At 45.3% G+C, this 19,726-nt stretch overlaps 2 protein-coding genes across 2 annotated transcripts; one reads left to right on the forward strand and one right to left on the reverse strand.

The window, feature by feature from the left end:
* Positions 1 to 1,381: 1,381 nt before the first annotated feature.
* On the reverse strand, positions 1,382 to 10,924 carry cfap184 (cilia and flagella associated protein 184). Its single transcript, XM_062993457.1, has 4 exons — positions 10,850 to 10,924; positions 6,472 to 6,881; positions 4,350 to 4,978; positions 1,382 to 2,056 (listed from the first exon to the last, which is right to left on the reverse strand). The coding sequence occupies exons 2-4, from the start codon at positions 6,851 to 6,853 to the stop codon at positions 1,715 to 1,717; spliced, it is 1,353 nt and encodes a 450-aa protein (XP_062849527.1). The 5' UTR covers positions 6,854 to 6,881; positions 10,850 to 10,924; the 3' UTR covers positions 1,382 to 1,714.
* Positions 10,925 to 11,206: 282 nt separating this feature from the next.
* tada2b (transcriptional adaptor 2B) lies at positions 11,207 to 15,488 on the forward strand. Its single transcript, XM_062993458.1, has 2 exons — positions 11,207 to 11,482; positions 14,118 to 15,488. The coding sequence occupies exons 1-2, from the start codon at positions 11,213 to 11,215 to the stop codon at positions 15,288 to 15,290; spliced, it is 1,443 nt and encodes a 480-aa protein (XP_062849528.1). The 5' UTR covers positions 11,207 to 11,212; the 3' UTR covers positions 15,291 to 15,488.
* The last annotated feature ends 4,238 nt before the right edge of the window (positions 15,489 to 19,726 follow it).

Below are 19,726 nucleotides of genomic sequence, written 5' to 3' on the forward strand. Positions count from 1 at the left end.
ACATGACCTTCTCCCATGCCTCCTCTTGATCATCCAGATGGTCATGACGGGCCTGGACATGTGCTGGCGTGAGCAGGGGGACCTTGCGTGCCCTGCAGGATTTTAATCCATGGCGGCGTAGTGTGTTACTAACGGTAATCTTCGAGACTGTGGTCCCAGCTCTCTTCGGGTCATTGACCAGGTCCTCCCGTGTGGTTCTGGGCTGATTCCTGACCTTTCTCAGGATCATCCTTACCCCACGAGGTGAGATCTTGCATGGAGCAGCAGACCGAGGAAGATTGACAGTCATCTTGTGTTTCTTCCATTTTTGAATAATTGCGCCAACAGTTGTTGCCTTCTCACCAAGCTGCTTGCTATTGTCCTGTAGCCCATCCCAGCCTTGTGCAGGTCTACAATTTTGTCTCTGGTGTCCTTAGACAGCTCTTTGGACTTGGTCAGGGTGATGAGGTAGGAGTGTGATTGATTGAGTGTGTGGACAGGTGTCTTTTATACAGGTAACGAGTTCAAACAGGTGCAATTAATACAGGTAATGAGTGCAGAATAGGAGGAGCTTCTTAAAGAAAAACTAACAGGTCTGTTAGAGCCAGAATTCTTGCTGGTTGGTAGGTGATCAAATAAAAATCATACAATGTGATTATCTGGATTTTTTTTTTAGATTCTGTCTCACAGTTGAAGTGTCCCTACGATAAAAATTACAGGCCTCTCCATTCTTTGTAGATGGGAAAACTTGCAAAATCGGCAGTGTATCAAATACTTATTTTCCTCACTGTATCTGACAACAGTCTGGCTGGTCCTTTTCGTTCATTTTTTTTTTCCAAAAAAGGCCTGGAATGCTGATTCATCTGACCACAAAACACGTTTCCTCTGTGTGATGGTCCATCCTAGATGCCTACGAGCCCAGAGAAGTCGACGCTGCTTCTGGACATGGTTAACATAAGGCTTCTTTTTTGCACAGTAAAGTTTTAAGTATTATTTGTGCAGTAACTCTGTATTGTAGAGCTTGATAAAGGTTTGATAAACTAATCCCTCACCCAGGTTATATCAGCTAGTGTTGAGTGGAGGTTCTTGATGCCGGCTGAGTGCTTGTGCATTTGGTCTTTACACACCAAAATTCCTCCTGATTTCTTGAATGGTTTCATGATATTCTGCACTGTAGAGAGAGAACATGCAAATTCCTTCCTATCTTTCTTTGAGGTTCATTGTTTTTAAACATTTCAATAATCCAAATAAAGAAACACATGATTGGAGCTACAAGAATTGCCCTGTGATGGAATGACGACCTGTCCACAGTGTTTTCTGCCTTTTGTCCAATCAAAAGGACCCACTGGATGAAGTGTGGTAAAACAGACAATGAATGAAGTGTGATATGGGTGTTGGATAACTTTGTTCCTTTAATAAATAATTAAAAAATAATGCTTAACATAACGCCCGTGTTTCTACTCAGTTCTACTCAGTTTACTGTATATGTAATAATTCAGCATGATGAACATACAGCAGCAATCAGGAGGGGAGCGATTACTTATTATTCAGAGCAGAGCATCAAACACTTCATTTACTCATTCATTGACACCTAGGGTCAATATAGAGTAGTCAGTCCACCAACTGGCATGTTTTTTGGTATCCAGTGTGGAAAACAGAGAAGATGCTGATCTTCAGAGACAGTTGGGAATCGATCCAAGCACCACAGAGCTGTTCGGGACGCGTCACACACACATCAGTGATTTAGGACGTTCCTCTGCTCCAGGTTCTTCTTCATCTGTTCAGATCGCACCGTGAGCTGGGCGTGGCGACTCTTCAGGGTCTCCACTCGCCTCTCGAGCGCCTCTCGCTCGTCCTCCGTGTCCTCTAGGTCCCGCAGCAGCGTGGTGTTTCCCAGCATGCCACACTGCTGCCTGAGACGCAGGTTGTGGTTGGTGAGGGCTTCTCTGGCCTGTTTCGTCTTCGTCAGAGCTTCTCGATCACGCTGCAGCGCATCGTTCAGTTCGGCGAGATGAGTCTGCTCGTTCTGGTTCTCCGTCTGGATGAACTGCAGCTTCTCTTTCATGTGGGTTAGGATCTGAGTAAACACACACACACACACACACACACACACACACAGATAGGGTGATCATGGGTGTGTTCGAAAACCTAGGGAGCTGCCTTGCTGTGAGTACTTGTTATAAGCGCTCTCTACTGGTTATAAGCGCTCTCTACTGGTTATAAGTGCTCTCTACTGGTTATAAGTGCTCTCTACTGGTTATAAGCACTCTGTACTGGTTATAAGAGCTCTCTACTGGTTATAGGTGCTCTCTACTGGTTATAAGTGCTCTCTACTGGTTATAAGTGCTCTCTACTGGTTATAAGAGCTCTCTACTGGTTATAAGTGCTCTCTACTGGTTATAAGCACTCTGTACTGGTTATAAGAGCTCTCTACTGGTTATAGGTGCTCTGTACTGGTTATAAGAGCTCTGTACTGGTTATAAGAGCTCTCTACTGGTTATAAGTGCTCTCTACTGGTTATAAGTGCTCTGTACTGGTTATAAGTGCTCTGTACTGGTTATAAGTGCTCTCTACTGGTTATAAGCACTCTGTACTGGTTATAAGAGCTCTCTACTGGTTATAAGTGCTCTGTACTGGTTATAAGAGCTCTCTACTGGTTATAAGTGCTCTCTACTGGTTATAAGCACTCTGTACTGGTTATAAGAGCTCTCTACTGGTTATAAGTGCTCTGTACTGGTTATAAGAGCTCTCTACTGGTTATAAGTGCTCTGTACTGGTTATAAGAGCTCTCTACTGGTTATAAGTGCTATGAACTGGTTATAGGAGCTCTGTACTGGTTATAAGTGCTCTGTACTGGTTATAAGCGCTCTGTACTGGTTATAAGCGCTCATGCCCAAATTCATCACTCATTGTTTTAGTACAACAAGCCACGTTACGTTTTATTTTTCACACTAAGCGTTGTTCGTTCTGTCCGGGTCACTGTGTTACTGTGTGCCTTGCGCTCATTGAAAAGCTGGAATAACCCCCCCCCCCGACCCTAATTGGATAAGCGGTTAAGAAAGTGAGTGAGTGCTATCAGGGGTCATCCCAGCGGCTTAGCCTGGTCCACAGATCAGGAGATGTTGATTCCCCCCAGAAATAGCCAATCATGTCTGTGTAGACGCCCCACCGACTGATAGCACCGCTGAGATTGGAAACTCTGGCCGCACCTGCACAGTGTTGTTGATTTTCTTCTTCAGCTTGTGCAGCTCCTCGTGGCGCTCTTCGATCTTCTCGCTGTACGTCTGGTTCTCCATCTTGAGCTGCTCGAAGTACTTGTTATAAGCGCTCTCTACTGGTTATAAGCGCTCTCTACTGGTTATAAGTGCTCTCTACTGGTTATAAGTGCTCTCTACTGGTTATAAGCACTCTGTACTGGTTATAAGAGCTCTCTACTGGTTATAGGTGCTCTCTACTGGTTATAAGTGCTCTCTACTGGTTATAAGTGCTCTCTACTGGTTATAAGTGCTCTCTACTGGTTATAAGAGCTCTCTACTGGTTATAAGTGCTCTCTACTGGTTATAAGCACTCTGTACTGGTTATAAGAGCTCTCTACTGGTTATAGGTGCTCTGTACTGGTTATAAGAGCTCTGTACTGGTTATAAGAGCTCTCTACTGGTTATAAGTGCTCTCTACTGGTTATAAGTGCTCTGTACTGGTTATAAGTGCTCTGTACTGGTTATAAGTGCTCTCTACTGGTTATAAGCACTCTGTACTGGTTATAAGAGCTCTCTACTGGTTATAAGTGCTCTGTACTGGTTATAAGAGCTCTCTACTGGTTATAAGTGCTCTCTACTGGTTATAAGCACTCTGTACTGGTTATAAGAGCTCTCTACTGGTTATAAGTGCTCTGTACTGGTTATAAGAGCTCTCTACTGGTTATAAGTGCTCTGTACTGGTTATAAGAGCTCTCTACTGGTTATAAGTGCTATGAACTGGTTATAGGAGCTCTGTACTGGTTATAAGTGCTCTGTACTGGTTATAAGCGCTCTGTACTGGTTATAAGCGCTCATGCCCAAATTCATCACTCATTGTTTTAGTACAACAAGCCACGTTACGTTTTATTTTTCACACTAAGCGTTGTTCGTTCTGTCCGGGTCACTGTGTTACTGTGTGCCTTGCGCTCATTGAAAAGCTGGAATAACCCCCCCCCCCGACCCTAATTGGATAAGCGGTTAAGAAAGTGAGTGAGTGCTATCAGGGGTCATCCCAGCGGCTTAGCCTGGTCCACAGATCAGGAGATGTTGATTCCCCCCAGAAATAGCCAATCATGTCTGTGTAGACGCCCCACCGACTGATAGCACCGCTGAGATTGGAAACTCTGGCCGCACCTGCACAGTGTTGTTGATTTTCTTCTTCAGCTTGTGCAGCTCCTCGTGGCGCTCTTCGATCTTCTCGCTGTACGTCTGGTTCTCCATCTTGAGCTGCTCGAAGTCGATCTGGTGCAGCACTTTCCTCCCGCTGTGTGCTCCTTCCAGCTTGTGCACCTCCATCTGCAGCATGACGTTCTCGAGCCTGACGGAGACCAGCTCATCCTGGCGTCTCTGCTCGGCCCCCTGCAGCCGTTCGGCCTCGGCTCGGGCGCCCGCCTTGCCCTTCGTCCGGCTCAGCGCGGTGACGATGACCTCGCGCTTGGTCGACGCCTGTACTCTCCACTCACGCTCGACCTGCTCCAGCTTCTCACGGCTTTGCTGATGAAGATCGTCGACCTGCTGCTTCAAGAGATTCTTCTGCAGCTTTAGATCCTCCATCATGTTTAAGTACTTCTGGTAGTGTTGCTCCTGGTCTGGGATGGCCTGGTCTCTACCTGATGGTGGCCTGTTTGTTGGTTTCTGGAAGTAGTTCGCTAGTTTTGCTTGGAGCTGGTAATTCAGCTGGGTAAGCTGGTCCTGTTCTGCCTGGAGTTCTCGGAGAAGTTCCTGCTGCTCCTCATGGTTTATTTTCAGATCAGCTGGAGTAACTGTGGTAATAAATGCAGAATTTCTTAGTAAAACAGATTTATTAATAAAATCAAAATTAAAAACTACAAAAAAGGATCAAAAATAGATCTAAAAATTTGCAGGTCTTGGAAGTACTTGGAACAGTGGTCTTTTAATCAAGGTCACAAAGAGAAAACAAACTGTTCCTTATGCTGAGACGAATGTGATCAAATAATCAGATGTAATCCAAGAACCAGCAAGAAACAGTGCAAGTCATTTTAGGACTATATCAGACCATCTTGCCATGTACTATGTACTTACACTGATCAGCCATAACATTAAAACCACCACCTCACTGTCCATGTTATCAGCTCCACTTACCATATAGAAGCACTTTGTAGTTCTACAATTACTGACTGTAGTCCATCTGTTTCTCTGCATGCTTTGTACGCTGCTCTTACCCTGTTCTTCAATGGTTAGGACCCCCACAGGACCACCACAGAGCAGGTATTATTTAGGTGGTGGATGATTCTCAGCACTGCCATGACACTGACATGGTGGTGGTGTGTTAGTGTGTGTTGTGCTGGTATGAGTGGATCAGACACAGCAGCGCTGCTGGAGTTTTTAAACACCTCACTGTCACTGCTGGACTGAGAATCGTCCACCAACCAAAAACATCCAGTCAACAGCGCCCCGTGGGCAGCGTCCTGTGACCACTGATGAAGGTCTAGAAGATGAGCGACTCAAACAGCAGCGATAGATGAGCGATCGTCTCTGACTTTACATCTACAAGTTGTACCAACTAGGTAGGAGTGTCTGATAGAGTGGACAGTGTCTAATAGAGTGGACACTCATACCAGCACAACACACACTAACACATCACCACCATGTCAGTGTCACTGCAGTGCTGAGAATGATCCACCACTAAATAATACCTGCTCTGTGGTGGTCCTTTGGGGGTCCTGACCATTGAAGAACAGCATGAAACAGATGGACTACAGTCAGTAATTGTAGAACTACAAAGTGCTCCTATATGGTAAGTGGAGCTGATAACATGGACAGTGAGTGTAGAAACAAGGAGGTGGTTTTAATGTTATGGCTGATCGGTGTACAAACATGTGTTAACACATGATCATGTGACCAGGTCAGTGTAGAAGTGCCATTCCTGACTTGAGATCTCTCTGTACAGAGCTTCCCAGTCTTAGGACTGCAGTCAAACTAGCCTGGTTTATATTGGCACAGAGAAGTCACTAGCCGTAGCTAATTATAACCACTAATAAGAACTTAAGAGGTCATGCCAGAAAATGAAACGGCATTGTGGAACTTTTTATGCCATATCAACAATCAATAAGTTGCTGTATGTTTATTTTTGATGAATAAATGAATAAAAAACACAATTTATAAATATTTGGAGCTAAAATGTTTCATTAAGTCACAAAAGAAAACAGAAATCTTTAAAATTCCAGGACTTTTGTGTAAACTTTTGACTTGGGCTGTGAAGAAATAATAAAGAATTGATCCAGCGTTCTTGTACCTGTACACTGTTGGTCTTTTCCCACCAGACTTTCAAGTTTAGGTGCATCTCGTTCCTCCAGCTTCTGCTCTCCATCTTCCTGATCTGTGACACTTCTCTCCTGAGAGAGATGTTCTCCTACATGAGGTTCCACATCTGGCTCTTTACCTTCTTCAACATTTGCCGGATTATCTACCACAGCAGCCTCAGACTCAATCTCAGCAGTGTGAGTATTTACTTCTTCCTCCTCCTCCGTAACCACCGTCTCTTCTACTTCCAGGTGTGAGGTTTCAGCTTCAGGTTTGGTGATTTTCTCACTGTCGAGGTCCTCAGATGCACCTGTGATGTTCGGATCTTCAGATTCCAGAGCAGAGCTCATTTCCTCAGGTAACTGCTTCTCCATTATCTCAGTGATGAGCTCTGGAATGAATCTGGAAGTCGTTTACATTCGTTAAGAGATTCTAAATAACCAGTGATAAAGAATAAAGGACTAATGAACAAAATTAAAAAAGCTCCAATTAAACTAAACTGATCATGTTGGTTATTATTATTGTTATTATTGTTATTGTTTTGCTTTATTACTTTTTAATGTACAGTATATTATATATACATATACAGTCACATTATTCTGAGCAGCAGCTAATATCCAGAGTAAGCGGCGTGTGCAGCACAGACAACACCTAGACGCGTTGGGAGGGACTCGATAAGGTCCTGGTAGGTCGTCACAGGTATCTGGGGCCTGGGGGAGGATGCATAGAGCCAACACCACCATTGAGGTGCTCCCACAGATGCTCAACTGGGGTCAAGTCTGTGGACTTCTGTGGACAACTCCTGGTCATGCTCTTCCAACCAATGTGGGACGATCAGCACGTTTGGGAGACGTGATCTACAAGTATGGATTCGGTTGAGAGTGCCTTCCACACCTTATACACCCACTAAACTCACCAAAGCTACACACTGCAGCCGTCAAAAGTAAGAAATGGTCATAATAATTTGTAATAATTTGACTCGGCTGTGTAAATATGGGTCATTCCCACAATTCGGTGCCTTTTGTGTCCCCAGTACTGATCACTGTATTTATTAAGTACATTTTAAACAATAAAATTTCTAAATATCTTACTGAAATAATGAACACTTTCAGATACTAAACACAATGTTTTCTACCCCCCCCCCAATACAATGACTGTATACATACTGTTTTTATCTGTTAGATAGAAGAGGTTTTCCCATGTGATGATATATGAGGTTTAATCATGAAAATATCTCAGTCTTTCAATACTGTTTAAAAGCTTTGCTTAAGTCCCTCTAAACCCTGGATTGTTTTTCTTTATGAGTTTGATTTTATTGCTGATTATGAGGATTTTTCACACGTCCCTCAGGTTGCCCTCAAGTCCACCCTGTTATTTCTGACTACTGTCTCTTAAAATGAAGAGCTGTTTTACATCCTGACATCATTTCCTGGAGCTCACATGATCTTTTTGGAGGGAAAACGACTGTGGAAGATGAGCGGCTCATTAAACTCCTCGTTTTAATGTTGTTTTTTCCACATTTTATCCTAAAAGTTTTATATGGTCAACTATAACGTGTCCACCCTGTTACGGGATATATGAGAAAAAGCAACATGATTTGATAATTGTAAAAATAATCACACTAAGAAGCAGATAATTCTTCGTCTGAATTCACTTTTATGCTAGCATGGATTTGCTCACTCGCTATCTAATGGCTAATTTTATGTCAGAATGTCCACCCTGTTATGGTCCACCCTGTTACGACCTAATACATAACACGGACGTCACAGTGTATATAAGGTGCATATGTAATTTAGCTTGACCAATATTAGTTTAGAAAAGTAAAACGTGCTTTTTATGATAAAACATGAAAAACAAATTAAAGCAGTGTTTCATTTTCAAAAAAGTTTTAAGGTCCAAAAGGCACCAAATCCCAAGAACGACCCGTTTATATACAGTGTATCACAAAAGTGAGTACACCCCTCACATTTCTGCAAATATTTTATTATATCTTTTCATGGGACAACACTATAGACATGAAACTTGGATATAACTTAGAGTAGTCAGTGTACAGCTTGTATAGCAGTGTAGATTTACTGTCTTCTGAAAATAACTCAACACACAGCCATTAATGTCTAAATGGCTGGCAACATAAGTGAGTACACCCCACAGTGAACATGTCCAAATTGTGCCCAAAGTGTCAATATTTTGTGTGACCACCATTATTATCCAGCACTGCCTTAACCCTCCTGGGCATGGAATTCACCAGAGCTGCACAGGTTGCTACTGGAATCCTCTTCCACTCCTCCATGATGACATCACGGAGCTGGTGGATGTTAGACACCTTGAACTCCTCCACCTTCCACTTGAGGATGCGCCACAGGTGCTCAATTGGGTTTAGTCCATCACCTTTACCTTCAGCTTCCTCAGCAAGGCAGTTGTCATCTTGGAGGTTGTGTTTGGGGTCGTTATCCTGTTGGAAAACTGCCATGAGGCCCAGTTTTCGAAGGGAGGGGATCATGCTCTGTTTCAGAATGTCACAGTACATGTTGGAATTCATGTTCCCCTCAATGAACTGCAGCTCCCCAGTGCCAGCAACACTCATGCAGCCCAAGACCATGATGCTACCACCACCATGCTTGACTGTAGGCAAGATACAGTTGTCTTGGTACTTCTCACCAGGGCGCCGCCACACATGCTGGACACCATCTGAGCCAAACAAGTTTATCTTGGTCTCGTCAGACCACAGGGCATTCCAGTAATCCATGTTCTTGGACTGCTTGTTTTCAGCAAACTGTTTGCGGGCTTTCTTGTGCGTCAGCTTCCTTCTGGGATGACGACCATGCAGACCGAGTTGCTGCAGTGTGCGGCGTATGGTCTGAGCACTGACAGGCTGACCTCCCACGTCTTCAACCTCTGCAGCAATGCTGGCAGCACTCATGTGTCTATTTTTTAAAGCCAACCTCTGGATATGATGCCGAACACGTGGACTCAACTTCTTTGGTCGACCCTGGCGAAGCATGTTCCGAGTGGAACCTGTCCTGGAAAACCGCTGTATGACCTTGGCCACCATGCTGTAGCTCAGTTTCAGGGTGTTAGCAATCTTCTTATAGCCCAGGCCATCTTTGTGGAGAGCAACAATTCTATTTCTCACATCCTCAGAGAGTTCTTTGCCATGAGGTGCCATGTTGAATATCCAGTGGCCAGTATGAGAGAATTGTACCCAAAACACCAAATTTAACAGCCCTGCTCCCCATTTACACCTGGGACCTTGACACATGACACCAGGGAGGGACAACGACACATTTGGGCACAATTTGGACATGTTCACTGTGGGGTGTACTCACTTATGTTGCAGCTATTTAGACATTAATGACTGTGTGTTGAGTTATTTTCAGAAGACAGTAAATCTACACTGCTATACAAGCTGTACACTGACTACTCTAAGTTATATCCAAGTTTCATGTCTATAGTGTTGTCCAATGAAAAGATATAATGAAATATTTGCAGAAATGTGAGGGGTGTAGTCACTTTTGTGATACACTGTATATATAATTTCAAATAGTAGTAGAGAAACGTACTAATAATGAATAAACTATTGTAAGTACAAATAATTACAATGGAATACAAAAAAATAAGATAATACGTCAAAAAATTTGATTTGATTTTGATTTAATAATAACAATAATAATAAATGTTTGTTGTTGCTGAAACATACACACACACATATATATATATATACTGTATATAGATAGATAGACAGACAGACAGACAGACAGACAGACAGGTGTACTTTAATGTACTAAATATTAACACATCATAGGTAATTGACAATACAGAATATATAACAATAATGACAATAAAACCTTAATAGTATTATAAGTCAATAAATAATAATAATAACAATAATAAATACTCATGCTGAAACAGGTACATAGATAGAAAGACAGACAGCCTGACAGACAGATAGATAGACAGACAGATAGAACGATAGACATACAGACAGACAGACAGATATATATAGACAGACAGATAGACAGACAGATAAATAGATAGACACAGACAAACGGACAGATAGATAAACAGACAGACAGACAGATAAACGGACAGATATATAGATAGACAGACAGACAAATAGACAGACAGACAGATATTAAGATAGATAGACAGACAGATAGACAGATATATAGATAGACAGACAAACAGATAAAAAGACAGACTAATAGATAGATAGACAGACAGATAGATAGATAGATAGATAGATAGATAGATAGATAGATAGATAGATAGATAGATAGATAGATAAGACAGGTGTACTTTAATGTACTTAATATTAAACACATTACAACATAAATAACATTGAATTAATTCACTATGAATTAAATCTTCACCTATAATAGCGGTAGCGTTAGCATTAGCTCCAGACTCCTGTTTCTCCTTCCAGGTTAGTGTTCGGTCGTCCTGGTTACCAACCAGCCAATCAGAACACCCGCTCTCTCCTTTCATGTATAGCGCTCAAGAATATTCATTAAGATGAGCGAGCGCGCGTTCTGATTGGCTGATTGGCTGTTCGGCTTCGTGTGGCTTCGTGTGACTTCGGATTCGAATCGTTCGTGTTAACGCTAGCGGGGGGGCGTGTCTTGAACCGCTGTAGTGCGCATGCGCGGGTCAGACACACACAAACAGGCGCTCACGCAGATGCAGATACACACACACACACACACACACACACACACACAGCAGCCGGAGCCAAGATGGCGGAGCTGGGTAAGAAGTACTGTGTGAACTGCTTGGCGGACGTTTCGAACCTGCGGCTTCGCTGCACGGACTGCGTGGACATCGAGCTGTGCCCCGAGTGCTTCTGCGCGGGGGCGGAGATCGGGACGCACCGCAGATGGCACGGTTATCAGCAAGTGGACGGAGGCCGCTTCACTCTGTGGGGTCCCGAGGCTGAGGGAGGATGGACCAGCAGGGAGGAGCAGTCGCTGCTCGATGCCATCGAACAGTACGGGTTCGGGAACTGGGTAAGTGACGGTGTGATACACCTGCAGGACAGGTGCACTGTGTGTGTGTGTCCCCTCGTACCTGATCAACACGTTAACTGTGGTACTGGTCCACTTCGTAGTGTATTATGGTGTGTGTGCGCCAATATTGGACTCCTGAGCAAGGTTCTTAACCCTAACTCTCAGCTTCCATATATATATATATATATATATACCGATCAGCCACAACATTAAAACCACCTCCTTGTTTCTACACTCACTGTCCATGTTATCAGCTCCACTTACCATATAGAAGCACTTTGTAGTTCTACAATTACTGACTGTAGTCCATCTGTTTCTCTACATGCTTTGTTAGCCCCTTTTATGCTGTTCTTCAATGGTCAGGACCCCCACAGAGCAGCTATTATTTAGGTGGTGGATGATTCTCAGCACTGCAGTGACACTGACATGGTGGTGGTGTGTTAGTGTGTGTTGTGCTGGTATGAGTGGATCAGACACAGCAGCGCTGCTGGAGTTTTTAAACACCGTGTCCACTCACTGTCCACTCTATTAGACACTCCTACCTAGTTGGTCCACCTTGTAGATGTAAAGTCAGAGACGATCGCTCATCTATTGCTGCTGTTTGAGTCGGTCATCTTCTAGACCTTCATCAGTGCTCACAGGACGCTGCCCACGGGGCGCTGTTGGCTGGATATATTTGGTTGGTGGACGATTCTCAGTCCAGCAGTGACAGTGAGGTGTTTAAAAACTCCAGCAGCGCTGCTGTGTCTGATCCACTCATACCAGCACAACACACACTAACACACCAGCACCATGTCAGTGTCACTGCAGTGCTGAGAATCATCCACCACCCAAATAATACCTGCTCTGTGGTGGTCCTGACCATTGAAGAACAGCATGAAACAGATGGACTACAGTCAGTAATTGTAGAACTACAAAGTGCTTCTATATGGTAAGTGGAGCTGATAACATGGACAGTGAGTGTAGAAACATGGAGGTGGTTTTAATGTTGTGGCTATTTAATGGTTTCTGGTCCAGTTAGTCTAACATGGTGGTGAGTGTATCATGATCATATGCGTGGGGCCCTGGTGGTGTGTGGTGTTAATGTGACATGGTAGTGCGTTGGTATGAGGGTATCATGGTATTGTGTGTGTGTGTGTGTGTGTGTGTGTGCTGATGGTGGTATGAGTGTATTGTGTGTGTGTGTGGGGTTGGTACCAGTATAACATGGTATTGTGTGTGTGTGTGTGTGTGTGCTGATGGTGGTATAAGTGTATTGTGTGTGTGTGTGGGGTTGGTACCAGTATAACATGGTATTGTGTGTGTGTGTGTGTGCTGATGGTGGTATAAGTGTATTGTGTGTGTGTGTGGGGTTGGTACCAGTATAACATGGTATTGTGTGTGTGTGTGTGTGCTGATGGTGGTATGAGTGTATTGTGTGTGTGTGTGTGTGTGTGTGCTGATGGTGGTATGAGTGTATTGTGTGTGTGTGTGGGGTTGGTACCAGTATAACATGGTATTGTGTGTGTGTGTGTGTGTGCTGATGGTGGTATGAGTGTATTGTGTGTGTGTGTGGGGTTGGTACCAGTATAACATGGTATTGTGTGTGTGTGTGTGTGTGTGTGCTGATGGTGGTATGAGTGTATTGTGTGTGTGTGTGTGTGTGTGTGTGTGTGTGTGTGTGTGTGTGTGTGTGTGCTGATGGTGGTATGAGTGTATTGTGTGTGTGTGTGGGGTTGGTACCAGTATAACATGGTATTGTGTGTGTGTGTGTGTGTGTGTGTGTGCTGATGGTGGTATGAGTGTATTGTGTGTGTGTGTGGGGTTGGTACCAGTATAACATGGTATTGTGTGTGTGTGTGTGTGTGCTGATGGTGGTATGAGTGTATTGTGTGTGTGTGTGGGGTTGGTACCAGTATAACATGGTATTGTGTGTGTGTGTGTGTGTGTGTGCTGATGGTGGTATGAGTGTATTGTGTGTGTGTGTGTGTGTGTGTGTGTGTGTGTGTGTGTGTGTGTGTGTGTGTGCTGATGGTGGTATGAGTGTATTGTGTGTGTGTGTGGGGTTGGTACCAGTATAACATGGTATTGTGTGTGTGTGTGTGTGTGTGTGTGTGCTGATGGTGGTATGAGTGTATTGTGTGTGTGTGTGGGGTTGGTACCAGTATAACATGGTATTGTGTGTGTGTGTGTGTGTGTGTGTGTGCTGATGGTGGTATGAGTGTATTGTGTGTGTGTGTGGGGTTGGTACCAGTATAACATGGTATTGTGTGTGTGTGTGTGTGTGTGTGTGTGTGTGTGCTGATGGTGGTATGAGTGTATTGTGTGTGTGTGTGGGGTTGGTACCAGTATAACATGGTATTGTGTGTGTGTGTGTGTGTGCTGATGGTGGTATGAGTGTATTGTGTGTGTGTGTGGGGTTGGTACCAGTATAACATGGTATTGTGTGTGTGTGTGTGTGTGTGTGTGTGTGCTGATGGTGGTATGAGTGTATTGTGTGTGTGTGTGGGGTTGGTACCAGTATAACATGGTATTGTGTGTGTGTGTGTGTGTGCTGATGGTGGTATGAGTGTATCATGGTATTGTGTGTGTGTGTGTGTGTGTGTGTGGCCATCTAGGAGGATCTAATGCCAGTGTTTGTTTGTGTGTGTTTTAGGAGGACATGGCGGCCCATGTGGGCGCCTCTCGGACGCCTCAGGAGGTGATGGAGCACTACGTGACCATGTACATCCACGGCAACCTGGGCAAGGCGTGCATCCCCGAGGTGATCCCGAACCGCGTGACCGACCACACGTGCCCGGGCGGGGCGCCGCTGTCCCCCAGCCTGACCTCGCCGCCGCTGCCGCTGGACCTCACGCCGGCCGAGCAGCAGCAGCTGGGCTACATGCCCCTGCGGGACGACTACGAGGTGGAGTACGAGCACGAGGCGGAGCTGCTGGTCAGCGGCCTGTCCATCAACTACGACGACGAGGACGTGGAGCTGGAGATGAAGCGGGCGCACGTGGACATGTACGTACGCAAGCTGCGCGAGAGGCAGCGCCGCAAGGACGTGGCGCGCGACTACGGCCTGGTCCCGGCGTTCCTCGGCAAGGAGAAGAAGGACAAGACCGGCGTGGGCGTGGGCGGCGGCGTGGGCGGCGGCGGCGCCGGAACGGCTCCGCCCGCCGCCGGATCGGCGCCGCCGGGTCCGGGGAAGCGCAAGATCACCAAGGAGGAGCGCGAGCAGCGGGTCAAGCTGCGGGCGCTCTGCCAGTTCATGGCGCAGCGCGAGTTCGAGGACTTTTTCGAGAACATGCACAAGGAGCGCACGCTGCGGGCCAAGGTGCGCGAGCTCCAGAGGTACCGGCGCAACGGGATCGCCCGCCTGGACGAGTCGACCGAGTACGAGGCCGCGCGGCACAAGCGCGAGAAGCGCAAGGAGAACAAGAGCTCCAAGCGGGGGAGCGGAGGAGGAGGAGGAGGCGGCGCCGGAGGTGGGGCGGGGGCCGGAGTCGGGATCGGGGGCGGGGCTAACTCGGGAAGCGGCGCCAACGCGGGCGGCGGAGCCGGCGGCATCAAGGAGGAGGGGAAGGACGGCGAGTTCTCGGCCATCGAGCACCTGACGGGCTTCGAGCTGCTCTCCGACCGGGAGAAGCTGCTCTGCACCTCGCTGAACTTGAGTCCCAGTCGATACTTGACGGTAAAAACCATCATAATTAAGGATCATCTGCAGAAGCGACAGGGCGCCCCGGCTAAGAGCCGCTTACCGGGGTACCTGGACAAGCTGCTGAAGAGACGCATCCTGAACTTTCTCACCGAGAGCGGCTGGATATCGCGGGACGCCGCCTAGCATGTTTCTCTCTTCTCTTCTTAACAGGAACTCTTGATGATATCCAGCGCGGTAAAAGGAAAAAGGCTTTCAGAGGAGCGTGTCTGTATATAAATGTATATTTTTGCTATTGAAAGGTCGGTTTGTTTTTTGTAATTGTTGATCCTGGAACTGTTAATATTTCGTATGTTTCCTCGTCAAAATAAAAGCTGGACTCCCCCCCCCGTCTTTGTCTGAAGGAACACACGCGTCTTTGAGAACCTCATATTGTCGCTTTTCATTTTTAGGTGTGAGCTGGTGTGGTGCGATGGTGCCGAACCACCCTGCTGGTTTCAGGGGGTTCGAATCCCGGGCTGGGCTCACGAATACAGACGTTGCACGGTGGCTAAGTGGGTAGCACTGTCGTCTCGCACCAGTCCCCGGGCGGGGCGGGGCGGGGCGGTCCGGGACCTTTCTGTGTGAACACCCTTAGTGCTGGTCACAAGCCCGGATAAAGGTGGAGGGTTTGAATGATCAGTCATGTTTATTCTGAAGCAGCCGTGCGTTTATCCCTCTGATTTGTGTTAATACACAATGTCGTGAATAATATCTAATGGTGTAAAACACAAAGACAGTCAGAGGAAACATCACTCACAGTTTTATAATCATTTTATCCTGGTCAGGCTCACTGTGGGTCCAGGTGCACCTGAAAATGTAATTACTTTAACTATATGCTAGGCATGAACACTCAGGACAAGGTCCCCCCCCCCCACACCAAAAAAAGCCTGGCTGTGGATATCTGCATGGGGCTCTAGAGTCACAGATCTGGCTGTAGATCCATATATGGTGATTTATAATTGTATTGTATTTCTTGTTCTAGATCTTTGTTTACTGCTCTATGATTGCCTGTCCTGTGTTCAAAAAACATGGTTCTAATTCTAGATCCCTGTCTTGTCCTCTAGGAACTTATTTCAGAAAATGACAAGACAGGGATTGATAGTTCCAGCTTTAGAGCTCGGTCATGTCTTCTAGAAACATAGTTCTAACTCTAGATTCTACAAACATACGTAGTTCCTGGCCATGTGTTCTAGAAACATAGTTATAACTATAGATGCCACAGTTCTGACTAGATTTTGGGTGCTTTATAATCTTAGTTCTATAAACATCCTTCTGACTCTAGATCACCGTCCTGTGTTCTAGAAACATAGTTCTGACTCTAGAACCTATGTCCTGTGCTCTATAAACATCCTTCTGACTCTAGATCCCCATCCTGTGCTCTAGAAACATAGTTCTAACTCTAGATCCCTGTTCTGTGTTCTAGAAACATGATTCTAACTCTAGATCCCCATCCTGTGCTTTAGAAACATAGTTCTGACTCTAGATCCCTGTCCTGTGCTCTAGAAACATGATTCTAACTCTAGATCCCCATCCTGTGCTTTAGAAACATAGTTCTAACTCTAGATCCCTGTTCTGTGTTCTAGAAACATGATTCTAACTCTAGATCCCCATCCTGTGCTTTAGAAACATAGTTCTGACTCTAGATCCCTGTCCTGTGCTCTAGAAACATAGTTCTAACTCTAGATCCCTGTTCTGTGTTCTAGAAACATAATTCTAACTCTAGATCACTGTCATGTGCTGTAGAAACATAGTTTTGACTCTAGATTCCTGCCCTGTGTTCTAGAAACATAATTCTAACTCTAGTTCCCTGTCCTGAGTTCTAAAAAACATAGTTGTATCTCTAGATCACTGTCATGTGCTCTAGAACCATAGTTTCTGACTCTAGATCCTGGTCATGTGTTCTAGAAACATCGGTCTGACTCTAGATCCCTGTCCTGTGTTCTAGAAACATAGTTCTGACTCTAGATCCCTGTCCTGTGTTCTAGAAACATAGTTCTGACTTTAGAACCTATGCCCTGTGCTCTAGAAACATAATTCTAACTCTAGATCACTGTCATGTGCTGTAGAAACATAGTTCTGACTTTAGATCCCTGTCCTGTGTTCTAGAAACATTGTTCTGACTCTAGATCCCTGTCCTGTGTTCTAGAAACATAATTCTAACTCTAGCGTCCCTATTGGACTGATACAGTTCTCGTTTTAAGAAAGGTTTCAGGATTTGCTCGGTGTAGCTGAGCCTGGCGCCCTGCTGCCTGGTTACACTCCTGCCGTGCACCCAGTGCTTCTGATTGACACCGGACCAACTGCAACCCTGACCAGGACTAAGTGGGTAATACAAAAAAAAACATAAAACAATCCCAAAAATCTAAAAAAGTAAAAAGATTCCTCTCGTGATTCTGGGTTCGGTAGCTTCTCGGCCTCAGCGCGGTCGTTCCTATTGAAATGGAAATGAAGTGAGAAGGTCGAGGACTGAATATGAAGGAGGGATGAGGAGCACAAGTCCTCTCTTCATCACCACCTGCACTAAATGATGGTTTTGTGTTCCTCAGACACGATGAGACGTTTCAGGGTTCCGGTCCTGAGTAACTACAGTGCCAGATAACTGGAACCCGGTTCCATCCTCGCCTGTGGTCACTGTGCGTGAGGAGTTTTGCATGTTCTTTACAGTAGGAGGTGAATCTTCACTGTGTGAGTGAATGTATGAGTGTGTGATGTCCAGGCCCAATCGGGTCAGTGCCACTTATCAATACAGGACTGCATATGACATGTTCTAACACTGTATGATAAGTTTGGCATGTTCTCCCACTGTTCGAGTAGGTGTTTTCTGCGTATTCCAGGTTTCCTCTCGCCTCTCAAAAACATCAAGAATAGGTGCCCCTGTCCAGGGTGTGTTCCTGAAAACTGGGACTCAGTACAGGGGTTTTAGACACGCCCATTTTTAACAGGTATATAGAACTAATTATTGTAATAAATGCTACGCTCCTAACTGTGCGCAAAGCAGCGTAAATAAAGTCATGAACCATTTCAGTGTGATACTTTTGGGATGCATTGGATGCGTCGATTATGTGTGAGGCATGAAGACAGTATTACACAGAAACACTCCGAAGAGTGGAGGCTGTTATAGCTGCAATGAAAGGAAAATGGTTTGGTGCATGGTAAGGTGTCCACATACTTTTGGCCGTGTCGTTTTTAGACTTACACGTGATATCTCGTCATATTTGGCGTCCCTAGGGCAGTTGCAGCCTAGCGGTTAAGGTACTGGACTAGTAATCAGAAAATCGCAGGTTCAAACCCCACCACTGCCAGGTTGCCACTGTTGGGCCCTTGAGCAAGGCCCTTAACCCTCAATTGCTTAGACTGTATACTGTAAGTCGCTTTGGATAAAAGACTGAAATAGAAGCAGCACAGACCTGAGGACCTGGGTTCGATCCCTGCTTCTGGGCACTCGTGCTTCTGGTCACGGCAGAAGCTGGAAAGATGGATTGGATGTGTTTGTGATTGTGTAGGGAGGTGCTACCCACTGTGACCCTGACCACTGATGGGGTCTGGTGGCACCCAGGGGGGCGGAGCTCGCAGCGCTATTTGTTGCTGATTAATGGTGCGCTAGAATTTGCACAATGGCACAGCTGGTAGTGTGGGTGGTGCACCGTAACATGTGTCGTGGACCTGGATTCGATCCACATGAGTTCCATCCTCCCACCTTCCTAAAACATGCAGAAGGTAGATTGGATGCTTTAAACTGCCACCATGTGTGGGGAAGTGTAAGTGTGGGTTGCTGTGTAATAGATTGACACCACTTTCCAGAAAAAGTCCTGCACTGGGTGAAAATACAACCTCAATCAGAAAAAGTTGGGACAGTATGGAAAATGTAAATAAAATAAAACACAGAGTTTCTTACATTGACTTTGACTTTGAGATATTTCATGTTTTATCTGCTCAAGTTCATTTCATTTATTAATAAACATCCATTCCTGCATTTCAGACCTGCAACACATTCCAAAAAAGTTGGGACGGGGGCAATTTAGGGCTAGTAATGAGGTAAAACTAAATAATGATGTGATGTGAACAGGTGATTGTGATCATGGTTTGGTACAAAAGCAGCATCCAGGAAAGGCTGAGAGTCTCTGATGAGTAAAGATGATCAGAGGATCCAGTTTGTCCACAAATGTGTAAGAAAATGATTGAAATGATTAAAAACAATGAACCTCAAAGAAAGATTGGAAGGATTTGCATGTTCTCCCTCTACAGTGCAGAATATCATTAAACCATTCAAGGAATCAGGAGGAATTTCAGTGTGTAAAGGTTAAGGACACAAGCTTAATCTGAACGCTCGTGATCTTCCATCCCTCAGACGGCGCCGCATCAAGAACCTCCACTCAACACTAGCTGATATAACCACATGGGTGAGGGATTAGTTTATCAAACCTTTATCAAGCTCTACAATACAGAGTAACTGCACAAATCATACTTAACACTTTACTGTGCAAAAAAGAAGCCTTATGTTAACCATGTCCAGAAGCGCCGTCGACTTATCTGGGCTCGGAGGCATCTAGGATGGACCATCACACAGTGGAAACGTGTAT

This window comes from Trichomycterus rosablanca, chromosome 4 (genome assembly GCF_030014385.1).
Source record: "Trichomycterus rosablanca isolate fTriRos1 chromosome 4, fTriRos1.hap1, whole genome shotgun sequence".
Lineage (NCBI taxonomy): Eukaryota > Metazoa > Chordata > Actinopteri > Siluriformes > Trichomycteridae > Trichomycterus > Trichomycterus rosablanca.

What these genes read in the sequence shown, in the direction of transcription:
- tada2b (XM_062993458.1), top strand. Translation starts at nt 11,213, where the DNA reads ATGGCGGAGCTGGGTAAGAAGTACTGTGTGAACTGCTTGGCGGACGTT. An exon ending in AGTACGGGTTCGGGAACTGG is followed by an intron (nt 11,483 to 14,117) that starts GTAAGTGACGGT and finishes TGTGTGTTTTAG; the next exon opens with GAGGACATGGCGGCCCATGT.
- cfap184 (XM_062993457.1), bottom strand. Translation starts at nt 6,853, where the DNA reads ATGGAGAAGCAGTTACCTGAGGAAATGAGCTCTGCTCTGGAATCTGAA. An exon ending in AAAAGACCAACAGTGTACAG is followed by an intron (nt 4,979 to 6,471) that starts GTACAAGAACGC and finishes TTATTACCACAG; the next exon opens with TTACTCCAGCTGATCTGAAA. An exon ending in AAATCAACAACACTGTGCAG is followed by an intron (nt 2,057 to 4,349) that starts GTGCGGCCAGAG and finishes GTGTTTACTCAG; the next exon opens with ATCCTAACCCACATGAAAGA.